Genomic DNA, 14,535 nt, shown 5'->3' with positions numbered 1-14,535 from the left:
TAATGGGTCAGCAAAAAAAGATCCATGCCGAGGATGGATCCCAAAATTCGATCCAGATAGAATGGATTCAGTTGACCCATGTCCAGCCAAATCTGATTCCAGGATGGTTGGGATTGATGTGCTAGATCCAATTATGTTTGGATTGGTTTATTACCTATCTCCATAACTGCGGACCCCAAATTGCTGAGACTCAATTGGATTGGATTTGGTTCTTACTGCATTCAACCACAATCCGACCCATTCACCACACTTCCACTGACCTACGTTCAAAGCTAGGGGTGGCAGTGGACCAGTGCGGGGGTGGGGGACAAGGTCTCCATCCCTGTCCTGTCTCAAAATTATGCCCTCTGTTTGTGCACGTGTTTGGATTTTAACCTCAATCCCCATTTTATGTCCTCCATCCCCGGTCCAAACAAGGTGAGATGGGGCGGGGCAAGGCGGGATCGGGGTGGGGAAAAGCTTAAGTCCATCATGGCCTCCATCCCGTTTTGATTTTAACCTCCATCTCCGTTTTTAGTCCTCCATCCCCGATCCAAACGGGGCGATCGGGGCGGGGCTCCGTTTTCCCCCGGTCCACTGCCATCCCTATTCAAAGCGGCCACCCTGTAAATATGCCAAGCGGGTGCAATGTTCGCCTGATACGCGAAGCCGGCCTCTCTCTCTCTCTAACTATCGAAAGGTTTATACTCTCTCTCTCGTTCCTTTGGTTGCATCGTTGATTGTTTGTGAATCGTCTGGTGCCTCTGAAATTCTAAGTTTACGTCGCTGGACTCTCTATCTCTCTATCTTTTTTCTTTGTTGCCTTATGGATTGTTTCTCGATCCTCTGGTTCCTCTGAAACCCTAAGTTCTAAGTTGATTGGTTTTCTTCCCTCCTTTCAGAATGATGGCTTTAGTTTTTTTCTTCGTTATTTTGATCCTTCTACAGTCAGGAATATGGGTTTTGAGTTTCTTTAATCGATGCATATCCTTTGCTTCAGGGGCGTAGCTAGGATTCATGTGAAGGGGGGGGGGGGGGCAAACAGGGGTGTAGCAAAAAAAAAAATTATTTGTGCGATAGCGGGGGTTCGGGGGCAACGCCCCCGAAAATTTTTTTTTGAGATAAAATAAAAATGGCTACAATTATTAATAAAAATCTATTTCATATGGACAAATCAAACTATTTGATGCAGTCAGGGCTGGGCTAGGACTGGACTGGGCTACAAAAATGGATAAAAATCTATTTCATATGGAATCAGGGCTGGGCTAGGACTGGGCTTTTAAAAAAAAAAACAAAAAAAAATAACTGTTTCGGGAGGCAGGACTGGGCTACAGCCCAGTCCTGCCCCCCCCTAGCTACGCCCTTGCTTTGCTTCTTCGTATTATGAGTGATCGAGATTCTTGTGTTCAGAAAGTTAGTGTTTCGTAGTAGTGGAACGGTCGAACTAAATTAATGGGTTTAATTTTTTGTTTCTGAATTTTGTGCGTCTAACGAAATAGTCATCATGGATGTAGACTCGACAATGATCGAATTATTCTTTTAAATTGTTTTTTTTTTCCTGGCAGTTTCTTTCTAGTGCTGATCTTTTTCCTAGCATTTGTGGGTATTGATCGAAATAGGTTAATATGGTAAAAAACTAAACTTGTTTTTTTGGTTCTACTTTCATTGTTTTCATGCTTGGATAAAGATTTGCAATTGACAATATGCTTTTGGAATTGGGGGTAGTCGTTTCCGTAAATTATCTGCATTTTTCTAATTTGTTGTTTATATGATTTATCTCTGTGGTTGTCGATGGTTGAGTTTTATTCTGAGATTTCCTGGTTTTTCTATTTTTAAGTTGTTCCATTGTGTGATCATGTTGGTGGCTTGGCAATAATTTAAATCACCATCGCTGATTTTATATTAGTAGAATAGATGGTCTAAGTATCTGAATAACTAATTTTTTCTGCTTCTATGATATATATTTATCTTTCTTTTTTTATCTCCAGTAGCAGAGTAGGAAAGAAAAATGGCGACATTTGAAATTTACAGGAGGTCTACAATAGGGATGTGCTTGACTGAAACTTTGGACGAGATGGTTCTAAATGGAACCCTTACTCCTGAACTTGCAATTCAAGTGCTAGTGCAGTTCGATAAGGTTAAACCTGTCATATCTTTTTAGTGTTACGAGTAAATCTACATTTATATTTTCTGTGGTTCAATAAGGATAATTGGTTTGTTTATGCTGTCATTGGAGGTACCTATATTTGTTTCTTCTTTTGATGAAAAAGTGAAAACAGGGGAATTGAACACTTTATTTGCATAAGTACAATATTTGTTTTCTGTGATGCAGTCTATGACGGAAGCTCTTGAGACTCAGGTGAAAAGCAAGGTCACCATAAAGGTAAGAATGTATTTCTTGCATCAATTATTATAGTTAGATTTAAGGAAGTCATAATTTTGTAAATTTTATCGCAAGTAATTTCAATAAAAGTACTGTCGAAAGAATGATGCTTCATTTTAATCTGGAAAATAGAACATCTGAAATCCTAGTTTGCTTTAGCCTTAAGACACTCTTCTATGTATGCTGTTATAGGAGCTGAACAAATCATACAAAGTACAGACTGGTTAGATATCATTTCAAACTTCAAGTTGAGTGCCTGCAACTCTTTCACTTTAAGGGTTGTGTACGGAGTTTAGATGTTGGAACCTGATCTACTAGCTCATTATCTTTAGGAAGAAAGATCATGTACCACATCAGAGGTGGTTTTTGAGTGGATATTTGAATCAAATGAGATAACAGTACATTCAACAGAAATACTAGGATAAGGAAGGCAATAGAATGTGGTATTATTCACTCCTTGGGCAAGTTGGTTGGGAAAAATATGAAGTAAAATCCCCTTTTAGTCTAACACTGGATTGAGCTTTCAAATTGATGCACGTAGTGAGGTTGTATGAAGGTGAATGTAATCTTATAGGTGGTTTTGTCATGGAGGGTTTTGAAAATGAGGGAAAAGGTTGAACTGGGCTTTTGTCCATTTTCCAGATGAAGAAATATATGGATTAGCAAGACAGAGATTGAAGTTCATTGAGGCTTTTAACATAAAGGGGCTATCAAGGTGATTGATCTGGACTATATTAACAATATATTCAAATGGGTCATTAGTTTTACTTTGGCGAACAACTGATGAAATAGAGGAAAAGGTTGCCATGAAAAAAAGTGCAATTAAGAATGGTGTGGGAAGCAGAAATGGAGTTTTTTCTAGGTCCATATGAAATTGGAGAGCAAATATGGAAGCATTTGTGAAGCAAAAAATGAATTTCCTTCAAAATTCAAATGTTAAAAAGGCTGAAGAGTGATTTTGCATCAATTTTCTATGCTTTTTCTTTAATTTGCGCAACTAGACCATTATAAAATTGAGCTTTTACACTATTAAATTCAAAGCAAGATAGTCCACGACAAATTTGATCTGCTTTATAATTCAAAATTGATGTGAAGATCTTGTTGCTTATGATGTCATTTACTTTGGAACGAGGAATTGGAATGCATTTATTTTTTGTCCTAATTTTAACAAAAATGTTGGATTATTCCCTGACCATCTCTTCCTCATATGCTTTCTCTCTATGATATTTTTCTTAAGTATTTTAAGAAACCAAAAAATTTAACTTGGTAAAGTTTGAGGTAACTAAATGCATCATTATACAAGTTCAAGAAGAATATCATCTGATAACTTTAAGACGCCTAATCAACTGCCATCCTTTTGTCCTTCCATTGGAAGGGGCATCAACTTGCGTATTAATTATGCATCTCCTCTTAATAACTTGTCTTTGTAACGCCCCAAAAATTTTAACCTTAATTATAGTTCAAATATTGAAATTTTGCGACCAATTTTTTTCTTTTTGGTAAGTATAAGTAAATCAGATCTTATAATACGAAAACGATTTTTAAAAACGGTTAAGACTTTGGGCGCGGTTACACTAAAGATAACAATCAAATTAAAATGTACGACATATACACATTTCAAGCCACGTACAATATAAGACTGAAATATGAAGAGTTTTAATTTCATTTCAAATCAGAGTATGAAAACAATACTTCAGTCTCTACATGATCAAGTACTTAAAACGAAAAGATCATGAATACCAAGATCGCAAGGTAAGAGTGGACACTCGAGGATGCAGCGACCAGCCCTTCGCTCCAACTACTCATCATACTTTACCTGCATTACTTGTTCCCCATAAAATGGGGTCAGACTCGCTAAAGTCTGGTAAAGCAACCCAAACTCAAACTTAAAGAAAACATATCAAGCATTTAAAGGTAAAGATATATTATTCATCCATCGTCAAGTGATAGACAAGGGAGTAATATCCTATGAGTCATTTATTTCAAGCATTCGAACATAAAGCATTTAAAAGCATTTCATCACTTAATATTCTGATGCAGTGGAGAGGATGCGTCAGCTTACTCGTTCTTGACGTCGACTGGAGAAAAGGGCACGATCCACACGGTTGTGCGTTGTGCAGGAATGAAAAGAATGCCCACCGTAAAGGATGGGGCTTAAATTTTATTCAATGGAAACTTTAAACGAACATTAAAGAAATGTAACTAAAGGATCAACAATAGACTAGAATAAAGAAAGCAAAGGAAAGGACGGTTGGAAGAAAACAGACAGAAAAAAATAAAAGACTGCGGCTCTTTAAGATTTCTCTATTTTCCGCATGCAGCCCTAGAGGAGCTTTTAAAAGCCTCATCTGGATCCGGGTCTCAGGTCCTGCTGTACGGGTCTGGGTCCATCCTGCCCTTCATCATTCTCCCCTGGTGGGAAAGAAGTCGGCTCTGACGACTTGTTGTTTCCACAGTAAGCATATAGATCAGACACATTAAATGTAGGAGAAAGGTGCCAATTTTTGGGCAGCCCAAGGAGGTAAGATCGGTCAGATAGGCCCACTAGCCGAGGAAACCCGGTCTCCTTGGTGGGAAGGAGAACTATCTTATGACCCTTAAGGACAAATGTGTACGTGTTCTTACGACCATCATGGATGGTCTTACAGTGAAACTGTCAAGGACGTCCCAAAAGGATGTGACATGCACTCATGGGGGCCACATCGCACCATACTTCATCGTTGTAATGCTCTTCCATGGAGAACCGAACTAGACAACGCAGGGTGATAGGTACCTTGTTCCCTTTTTTGAACCATGCCATCTTATAAGGTTGGGACAATTTTTTCGTTTCAAGGTGGACACGACATTCTCGGACACCATATTCTCGCACGTCCCGGTATCAATGATAACATCACACGCACACCCCTCACAGTTGCACCGTGTTCTAAAAATATTATTTTGCAACCATTTTGTCGGGGTCGACTCTCGGGATGTGGTCAACACATGACAGATGGTTAACAAGTTTTCGATGCTGCCATCGAACTCTACGACTTTCATCTCGTCATCCCCCTCAACAAGCGACTCACGCTCGCTTTCACTATCGGATGCTGACTCGACAGTGCCCTCTGCTAGATGGGTGTTCTTACTCACGGTGGGACACTTGGATGCAATATGACCTAACTCTTGACACCTAAAACAACGAACGGTAGACTCACTGGGCTTAGCTTTGGATCTGGTATGGTACGCGGGTCCAGACTGTTCGGGTTTGCTAGGGTCGACTCCAGGGGTAGACTTTGAGTCTTCTTTCCTAGGAGAGCTCGCTCCCCTGGTTGGGAAATTTGACTTGGGTTGACTGGACTGATCACTACAGGATGTCCTATGTTCCTGCCTCCTTTTCAATTTCTCCTCCACATTCATGGCATAATTACTTGCCTGATCTAATGACTCGATTGTGATACAACTAAAGTCGTCAAAAATAGCAGGACGGAGATCAGAAATATACCTTGTGACCTGCTGGCGAGCAGTCTCCTCGATCTGCACTCGCAGGGATAGGCAATGAAACTCAACAATGTACTCCGCCACGGTACTTGTGCCTTGACACAAGGTAAGGTATTCCTTGTAGGCTCTCTCAACGTGATCTGACGGCACGAACTTAGATTGCATCAACCTCTGCATCTCTTCCCAAGTCTGTATGCGCTCTAGCCTGCTCTGTTCCCTTGACCTCTGCAGCTCAACCCACCATGTTTGCGCCAGGCCTCTCAACCGAATAGAGGCTAGGGAGACACGACGGTGCTCAGCGACATCGTGGTAGTCAAAGAAGAACTAGACGACATAAGACCAGTCGAAGAACTGCTCTGCATTGAACCAACCTGCGAACTCTGGAAGCTCCAGCTTCACCCCGTACGTGGAGGGGCGCTCTGGTGCTCTCTGCTGACGGGCCTCCACCATGCCGGCAGGGTACTCGTTCCAAAAAGCATCATCGTCCCACACTGCTCCATCATCGCGGTTTTGCTCGCCTGGTTGCTAGTGCTGATGTACTCCGACGACGTGTGGTCGACGCTCAGGTCGCGTCGGTCCCTGCTGAATCTGCCTCGGTCTGGCTGGCCCGTGGGCGGGAGCCAACTGTGGTCGGCGTTGTGGCATCAGTATGACAAGGGGTCCTGCTATGAGTGGAAAGATTGGTCGGGTTTCGGGTTCTAGGTGAGTAGGAATGGGATAATATGGGTGTGGGTTATGGGTCAGGCTAGGATAGTGGTGTTGCGTCGGATACGGTATTGGGTTCTGGATCGGGATTTGGTTAATGGGTTGGTTCGAGTTTAAGTATTGGGTCTGATTGGTATAATATTGGGTTGATTCACCCTATTGGATGTGGATCAGGTCTCTTCCTAAACTATTCGTCGGACCCAGATTTGGATAGGTTGGGTCGAGGATCGAGTTGTGGGGATAAACGACTTGGTTTAAACTCGATCCACAATCTATTTGATTATAGGTCTGGTTTTGACCCAACTCAAATTCAAACGGGAGTTCCGTCTGGGTCCGATATGGGGTTGGGTCGGTGTGGGATCCAATTTGGGGTTCAAGAGAAACGGGTCGGGTTGAATTCAGAGCAAACCGCGAACCGACCCCAGTTGAGTAGGCTGGGTAGGGGGTTTCGGAGCTCGAACCTGTTCTCGGGGATCCAAAGGATGGTCCCCGAGATCCGGGCCTGGGCCCTGTAGTAACCGGGTCCGGTCCGGACCCTCTCAGGTTCGGACCCACCCACACGGGTCCCCCTGCTCCCGCCCGTTGGTTTGTTGCCATAAGGCCTCCACGCGCGGGATCAGGGAGAAGGGAGAGCTCCTTCCCGGGTCAGGTTGCTGCACCCAGGGCTGCAACAGGGTCCCGCGTGCTGCTGGGGTCCTACGGACCAGACCTGGCGTGCGACAGACCCACAGGAAATCGAAGCCTGGGCTGGGGCGCACCCGGGTGCAGCGGGATACCTGTCAGGAGTGTCGAGTTTGCCTGGGTGCCACCAGCTACCGGATCGGGATGATAAGAAGGCCCCACGCTCGGGGCAGGGGTGCGATCAGCAGAAATCAACCGATCGGCATCGGCTGCGACATGAGATGTTTGACGGTTGATGCCGTCACCCGATCCCACCCCCGTATTCAGCACAGCCACCGCACGCGCCTCCCCAGTTGACTCGATGGCCGCAAATCGATTCTCGACCCCATCTAAGTGCCTTGACATGCTGGCCACGTCCCGACTGACGCGCAACATGTTCTCTTGCAGTTTGGTCATCATCTCCATCATCTGCAACATTGGGTCTGCGTTGCCGGCATCCTCTTGCTCATTTTCCGTCGCCGGATCGCCCCTCACCTCTGAAACCACATCGCTGACGAAGGAGGAGGCGCTGGCTTTGATACCACTTTGATGCAGTGGAGAGGATGCGTCGGCTTACTCGTTCTTGACGTCGGCTGGAGAAAAGGGCACGATCCACACGATCGTGCGTTGTGCAGGAATGAAAAGAATGCCCACCGTAAAGGATGGGGCTTAAATTTTATTCAATGGAAACTTCAAACGAACATTACAAAAATGTAATTAAAGGATTAAGAGTAGACTGGAATAAAGAAAGCAAAGTAAAAGACAACTGGAAGAAAACAAATAGAAAAAAAAATAAAAGATTGCGGCTCTTCAAGATTTCTCTATTTTCTGCACGGAACCCTAGTGGGGCTTTTAAAAGCCTCATCTGGATCCGGGTCTCGAGTCCTGTTGTACGGGTCTGGGTCCATCCTGCCCTGCATCATTTTCTATTCAACCTTAACTCACGTAATAAAGCATAATCTATATGCATTCAAGTCATACAAGTAATCTCATATATATATATATATAAGACATTTAAATCATTGCATCATTTTCATATGCATTCATAATTCTTATAAACAATAAGTCAAATCACATTTGACCATTCCAACGTGAAACACATACACATACCTTATAAGTAATTTAGTTAGATATTCATGATACACATTAATCATGATACATAGGTATAATCTATTTACTCAGACAATCATAATGCAATCATTTGCAATGAAACTATATAGGTGTGATGTATCATTCACCTAATAAGTCAAAAGTAATCATTTGTAGGTGATGTGTCATTCACCTATACACTAACATAAGCGTCACAATCATAACCTCATATCAAGATCTAAAATCAATAAGGATCTGATTATCATATCTGAGTTCAATATATAATCATGCTATAATAGAGAAGCCAAATTTATAGATTTATAACTGGTTATCTCAATCAACTCAGAAGATCATCACAATTCACCATAACATTTCATTTATTCATAATAAAGATTTACAAAATTCACGCCAGATCACCTGGTCTGGAAAATGTACAACCTCACAAGGAGTTACCGCCCTAGACAGATGGTCTGCCTGGTCTTGGACAATGCACTTCCTCACAAGAATATACCGTCTTCGCGGGCTACCCGCTCTTGGACAATGTACTTCCTCACAGAGACTTGCCGCTCTAGCCGGATTACCTGATCTGGTCATGCACACCCTCACAGAGAATCCTTTGTAAGGAAACGACTTTAAATATATTAGGTTCAATAATGAACCAATACACATGCACATGAAGTGCGGATATACCCACTAAAGGGGAAAACACAAGCACATAATGTGCTAACACATAAACCCACAAAAGGGGCAAAAATGCTTTTAAGGCATAAGTTAATATTATTGAAGAAAAGAAGGGTGTAACATCCATTACAATGAAGCAAAAGCTCTTACAAGGAGTGACTAATACAAGGGGGGAAAGCCCCTATTTATAAGCCTTTGAGGAGCCACATAGGGGGCTCCCAAAGGAGTCGTAGGGGGCTCCCCAACGACTCTTTGGGGAGTCCTCCAATGTGGCGCAAACCACAAAAAATAAATTTAGAAAAAATAAAAAAGAGAAATAAAAATAAAAGAGAAAATACAATCATATTCCAAAATGAAATATGCATAAAATGACTAAACTACCCCTACGACTAATATAGGAAAATATATATTTTATATATATAATTAGGAAGATACATATACATATATACCATATATGTATATGTATCATCTTTTATATATATAAAATATATCTAATTACAATAATTGATGAGTACATTTTAACACCCCTTCTCAAACTTTGCGTGGGAAAACAAAAAGATTGAAAAAATTGCAAGACTCCAAGAGGCTTCGGTAAGGATGCCATTGAAATTTGCAAATGCCTTCTTCCAATTGTCTTCTAATGGTGAACACATTTTCCGATCTATCCAGGGTACTTCTTTTTATCCCATCTCCAAGATCATGTGGAATAACAAACAAGAACAAGTAAAAAATATCTTTGCACTTTACTCAAATGGAACATTCCTAACAAGATTAATCAAAACCATATCGGATGACTCACCCACAAAACAATGGTGCAAAAATATAACTTATGCATAGAAATTTGAAGCACATGATAGGATAATTACTTTAGCATGAAAAGAAAATTTAGTAAACCAAAATTTCAAAATCATATATCATGTCAAAGAGGAAACGAATTACAAGAATGCATAATGTTTTACAAGCTCTAAAAATAGACAAAACACAACCCTACAATGGGGAATAAAGCAATGGTCCGCCATGGGACCCTATAAGAGGCTTTATAATGAAGTGCCGAACAAGAGAAACGAAGTCTTCAAGAGCAAACAAGAGAGCACGCACATACCCAAATAGACACTAATGGGCAAGAGAATAACAAAACCCCAAAAGTAGCAAAACACCCAAAAGAAGAGAAAAATATATATTCCACTCAAGAAGGCTTCAAAGAAGCATATAAAGAGGTATGAATTAATGGGTGTTATTCATTTTACAATGCATAATCTACTCATTTCTCTATTTTAGTAGGGAACCTTACACATTTAGGAATATCTTACTCAAATGATTGCAATTATAAAAATTCATTTTGCATATTAAATACAAAAGTGGCCAAAACCATAAGCACTTAATATGTAGATTAAATGCCAAAAATTTTGCTTTTAAAATATGCATATTAATAATATGATTCTCTTGTATCTTTAAAGGGCAAAATATGAATGAAATTTTATAAATTTCAACAATAGTTCATCTACTACAAGCAATTACATCATTAGCCTTCCAAAACCCACAAATCAAGTGGATAAGCTACTAGAACAAGAACATAACCAGAATGCCATTAAAGGCCAAAAGACACACACAAAGGTGTGTAAAAATACCTCTTGTCTACATATAATAATACTTGAAATGAGTGTATCAACGACAAGAACAAGAGAATACACGCCAACATGGACCAAAAGCATCTCTTGTCTACGTAAAAAGACACTAAAAAACAAGTATGTTCAGCTATTAGAGCAAGAATATCAAGCCAACCATGGGTTAAAACACAATACATCTCTTGTTTACATAAAATGACACTTGAAATGAGTGAAAGAAGCCAACCATGGGCATACATTTCAGCGACTAGAAAAAGGATACAACTGCCAACATGGACTAAAATCACACACCATGGTGTGAATCAACGTGCCTTGTCTACATATAAAAACACTCAAGACAAGTGTGTTCAGCTACTAGACCAAGAGAACAAAGCCACCAAAGGGCTACCAATACACAAAGGTGTAATAAAAAATCTTGTCTACATATGATGACACTTAGATAAGAGGTATAAAAGGAGAAGACTTTTGAGGCAATAAAACTTGTAATGACAAATATATAAATAAAACCTTGAATATAACCAATAGAACAATATTCGCGAAAGTATCTTTAACAAGATACTACAACCAATATAACAATATTTTTGAAAAATAAATACGTGCACATACGCACAACAAGAACACTTGAAACACTTGTGCACAAAAATCACAAAATACGAACTGACAAATGTGCAAATGTACTCATAAGATTCATAAACAACAAAAGGTTGAGCAATAGTCCCAAAACCCTTGAATTAAATATACCTTAAAACATTTAAGGTTCCAAACACCATATATCCATCACATTTATATATAAATAAGAGCATCCATAAGATCAATGGCCAAAAGAAAACGAGTGACACACTCATAATTAGAGATCATATAAAAATCATTCTAGAGTCCCAAGGTGCCATAACTCACCTCAACAACCATCTATAATATGACAAGTGGACAATCTAAAATCACATAACACAAGGTGCCCATAACTCACCTCAACAATCATCTCTAATATAACAATAAGGCCATAAAAAAAGGATTGATGCATCATATAACTTGTGATGGATAAAAAATAAATGCCTTAAAAAGACAATGAACTCTTAGGAAAATCATTTTACAAATATGTGATTTTACAAAGAGGGCCGATTCAAAGGTCCAACATAATTAATCACAACAATATGCCTTATAACAATGATTTTGCATAAACACGAAATTATGTTCAATTATGATCATTATAAAAAAGACTTAATAAACACAACATGAAATATATAAGCAATGTTATGTGTGAGAACGAATTTGGAATAATCCAAGAATCAAATCAAGCTTTTATAAATTGCAATTATATGCATACCAAGATGTAGAATAACAATAATCTTAAATGAGCAAATTTAGGACATGTAACAAGATATTGCGGAAGCACTTATAACGATAAAAGAAATAATCTCACAAGTCCATTAAGGGACAAAAAACAAGCCCTAAAGAAGGCAATATAAACATCTCTTTATTGAAAAGAGAGTACCATGTGAAAAAGTCTACGAAGAGACAATATGCATACAAGCACAAATACTTTATAAAAGATGTGCACAAAGGCACTCTCACAATACTTGAACAAAATACGCAAAAAACGTAAAAGTAACAAACATGCACTAAGGCATGTAATATATAGAAAAGGGCAAATGCTCGAGTCTCTCAAGCTTTCATAAAGATGATAATATTTAATAAGTCTCATAAAAACCAATATTGTTATTTAAAAAGAAGCTTATAGCAATCATGAAATCTTCCTAAAGAGTATATACTCATAAGAAGATTTACAAGGATCAAACGGCCTCTCAAAGAGAGATCAACACAAAAAAACAAATCCCCAAATGAGGGTACATACGAAAAACTTTATTAAAGTGGAGAAAATCTCAAAAAGAATAATAGGATTGCGTTATGACATAAATCTATAAACAAAAATTCATAATATTATATGATTTAATAGATTATAACCAACTTCTAATGTAATAAGTATGCAACATTAATGAAGACCATAAATTTTATAATAAAACATATTCTTGAAATTGAATTGAAGAATGTAAAGAGAATAACCATATTTAATGAGATCATTTTTAAAACTTAATTCAACCGGTATTATAAAATGCATTCTTAATCAAATATTGCTCGTATGAAAAAAAACTCATTAGGTAGGAAAATAAAAAAATCATTTTTCAAAGACACATGATATTATGAAAAGCCTCATATAGGACATTTTAGAGGGTAAACACATACCTTTAATATGAAATAAATATGATGAGAGTATGTGAGCAATGCTACATATCTCACAAACATTTTACTTCTAACATAACTTTCTTAAAAGACTTATTTTTCAAGAAAAGACATACGAAAGAGAATAATATACGAAAGAAAAATAAAAAGTTCAATGGAATGTTAAGACTCCAAACTCATAATGACAAGGAGAACACATATGCAAAAGCATATCTAATTCTTCATAATGCACAATACTTAAAGAAATATAATGCATACCAAATAATTTTAAGAAGCAAAAAAGAGAAACGAAAACTTCACCATTTTTCTTTAAAATTTCTTGAATAGCACGCTTCCCAATGCAACAAAGAGCAACTCGATCCCAACCTTACTCTGATACCATGTAAGGAAACGACTTTGAATATATTAGGTTCAATAATGAACCAATACACATGCACATGAAGTGCGAATATACCCACTAAAGGGGAAAACACAAGCACATAATGTGCTAACACATAAACCCACAAAAGGGGCAAAAATGCCTATAAGGCATAAGTTAATATTATTGAAGAGAAGAAGGGTGTAACACCCATTACAATTGAGCAAAAGCTCCTACAAGGAGTGACTAATACAAGGGGGAAAAGCCCCTATTTATAAGCCTTTGAGGAGCCACATAGGGGGCTCCCAAAGGAGTCGTTGGGAGCCCCCAACGGTCACATTTGTGACCGTTGGGGGCTCCCCAACGACTCTTTGGGGAGTCCTCCAATGTGGCGCAAACCACAAAAAATAAATTTAGAAAAAATAAAAAAAGAGAAATAAAAAAAAAGAGAAAATACAATCATATTCCAAAATGGAATATACGTAAAATGACTAAACTACCCCTACGGCTAATATAGGAAAATATATATTTTATATATATAATTAGGAAGATACATATACATATATACCATATATGTATATATATATCATCTTTTATATATATAAAATATATCTAATTACAATAATTGATGAGTACATTTTAACATCCTTTGAGAACAGTTCCTCAATGGGTACCATATCCAGTGAAAACTATTGTGATACATGCATCAATACAATTGACCACTCTCTGGGTCGATAGCCATCAACACATGCATAAGCATATATATAATCAAAGCATCACACCATATATCACTTAATATGACATTAAAATTATAAAATCACACATTTAACCAATAAGGCTTCATGAACCAAAATTCACTATTGAACTTAAACATTTATCGCATGCATTCATAATTTCATTTCACATGGCATTTAAATCATATCATAGATAAGCATATTATCCTACGCATCATATCATCGCCACAAAGAACATTACACTTCGTAAATTGAACCTCGAGGCATGTGTAAACAAAACATGAGTTCTATGCATGCATACGTGAACATGTACATTTCATAATACAAAGCAACTAAACCTCAACGTACATAACTCCTACGTAGTTCGAGATTTGCACACACGATAAAAGTCATATGCATTTTTCACCACATGAATCAATATATCACCTTAGATATAATTGTGTAAGCATTGGTCAAAATCCCATTGACCATCCTACCGTACATCATACACATATTTTTCAAGCAAACAAGTCATACAAGTTCAAAACAATTTATAACATTCACATGCTTTCTTCTATACAAGAATAAATGAGTCCATCATATGACAAGACAATATATATAACATTC

The 14,535-nt window shown here is 38.5% G+C and overlaps 1 protein-coding gene across 1 annotated transcript in view; it reads left to right on the top strand.

The window, feature by feature from the left end:
- The first annotated feature begins 626 nt into the window (after positions 1 to 626).
- LOC149834445 (transcription initiation factor IIA subunit 2-like) overlaps positions 627 to 14,535 on the top strand; it is a 30,199-nt gene continuing 16,290 nt past the window's right edge. The window contains exons 1-3 of the mRNA XM_090011405.1: positions 627 to 679; positions 1,968 to 2,116; positions 2,312 to 2,362. Coding sequence (XP_089867531.1) covers positions 1,988 to 2,116; positions 2,312 to 2,362 — 180 coding nt within the window. The 5' untranslated portion in view covers positions 627 to 679; positions 1,968 to 1,987. The remainder of the gene's footprint in view (positions 680 to 1,967; positions 2,117 to 2,311; positions 2,363 to 14,535) is intronic.

The sequence above is a fragment of the Nuphar pumila genome, chromosome 6 (genome assembly GCF_984573655.1).
Source record: "Nuphar pumila chromosome 6, dmNupPumi1.hap1.1, whole genome shotgun sequence".
NCBI classification, from domain to species: domain Eukaryota; kingdom Viridiplantae; phylum Streptophyta; class Magnoliopsida; order Nymphaeales; family Nymphaeaceae; genus Nuphar; species Nuphar pumila.
The sequence above is the reverse complement of the archived record's forward strand: the minus strand, read 5'-3'. Positions and strand labels throughout refer to the sequence as shown.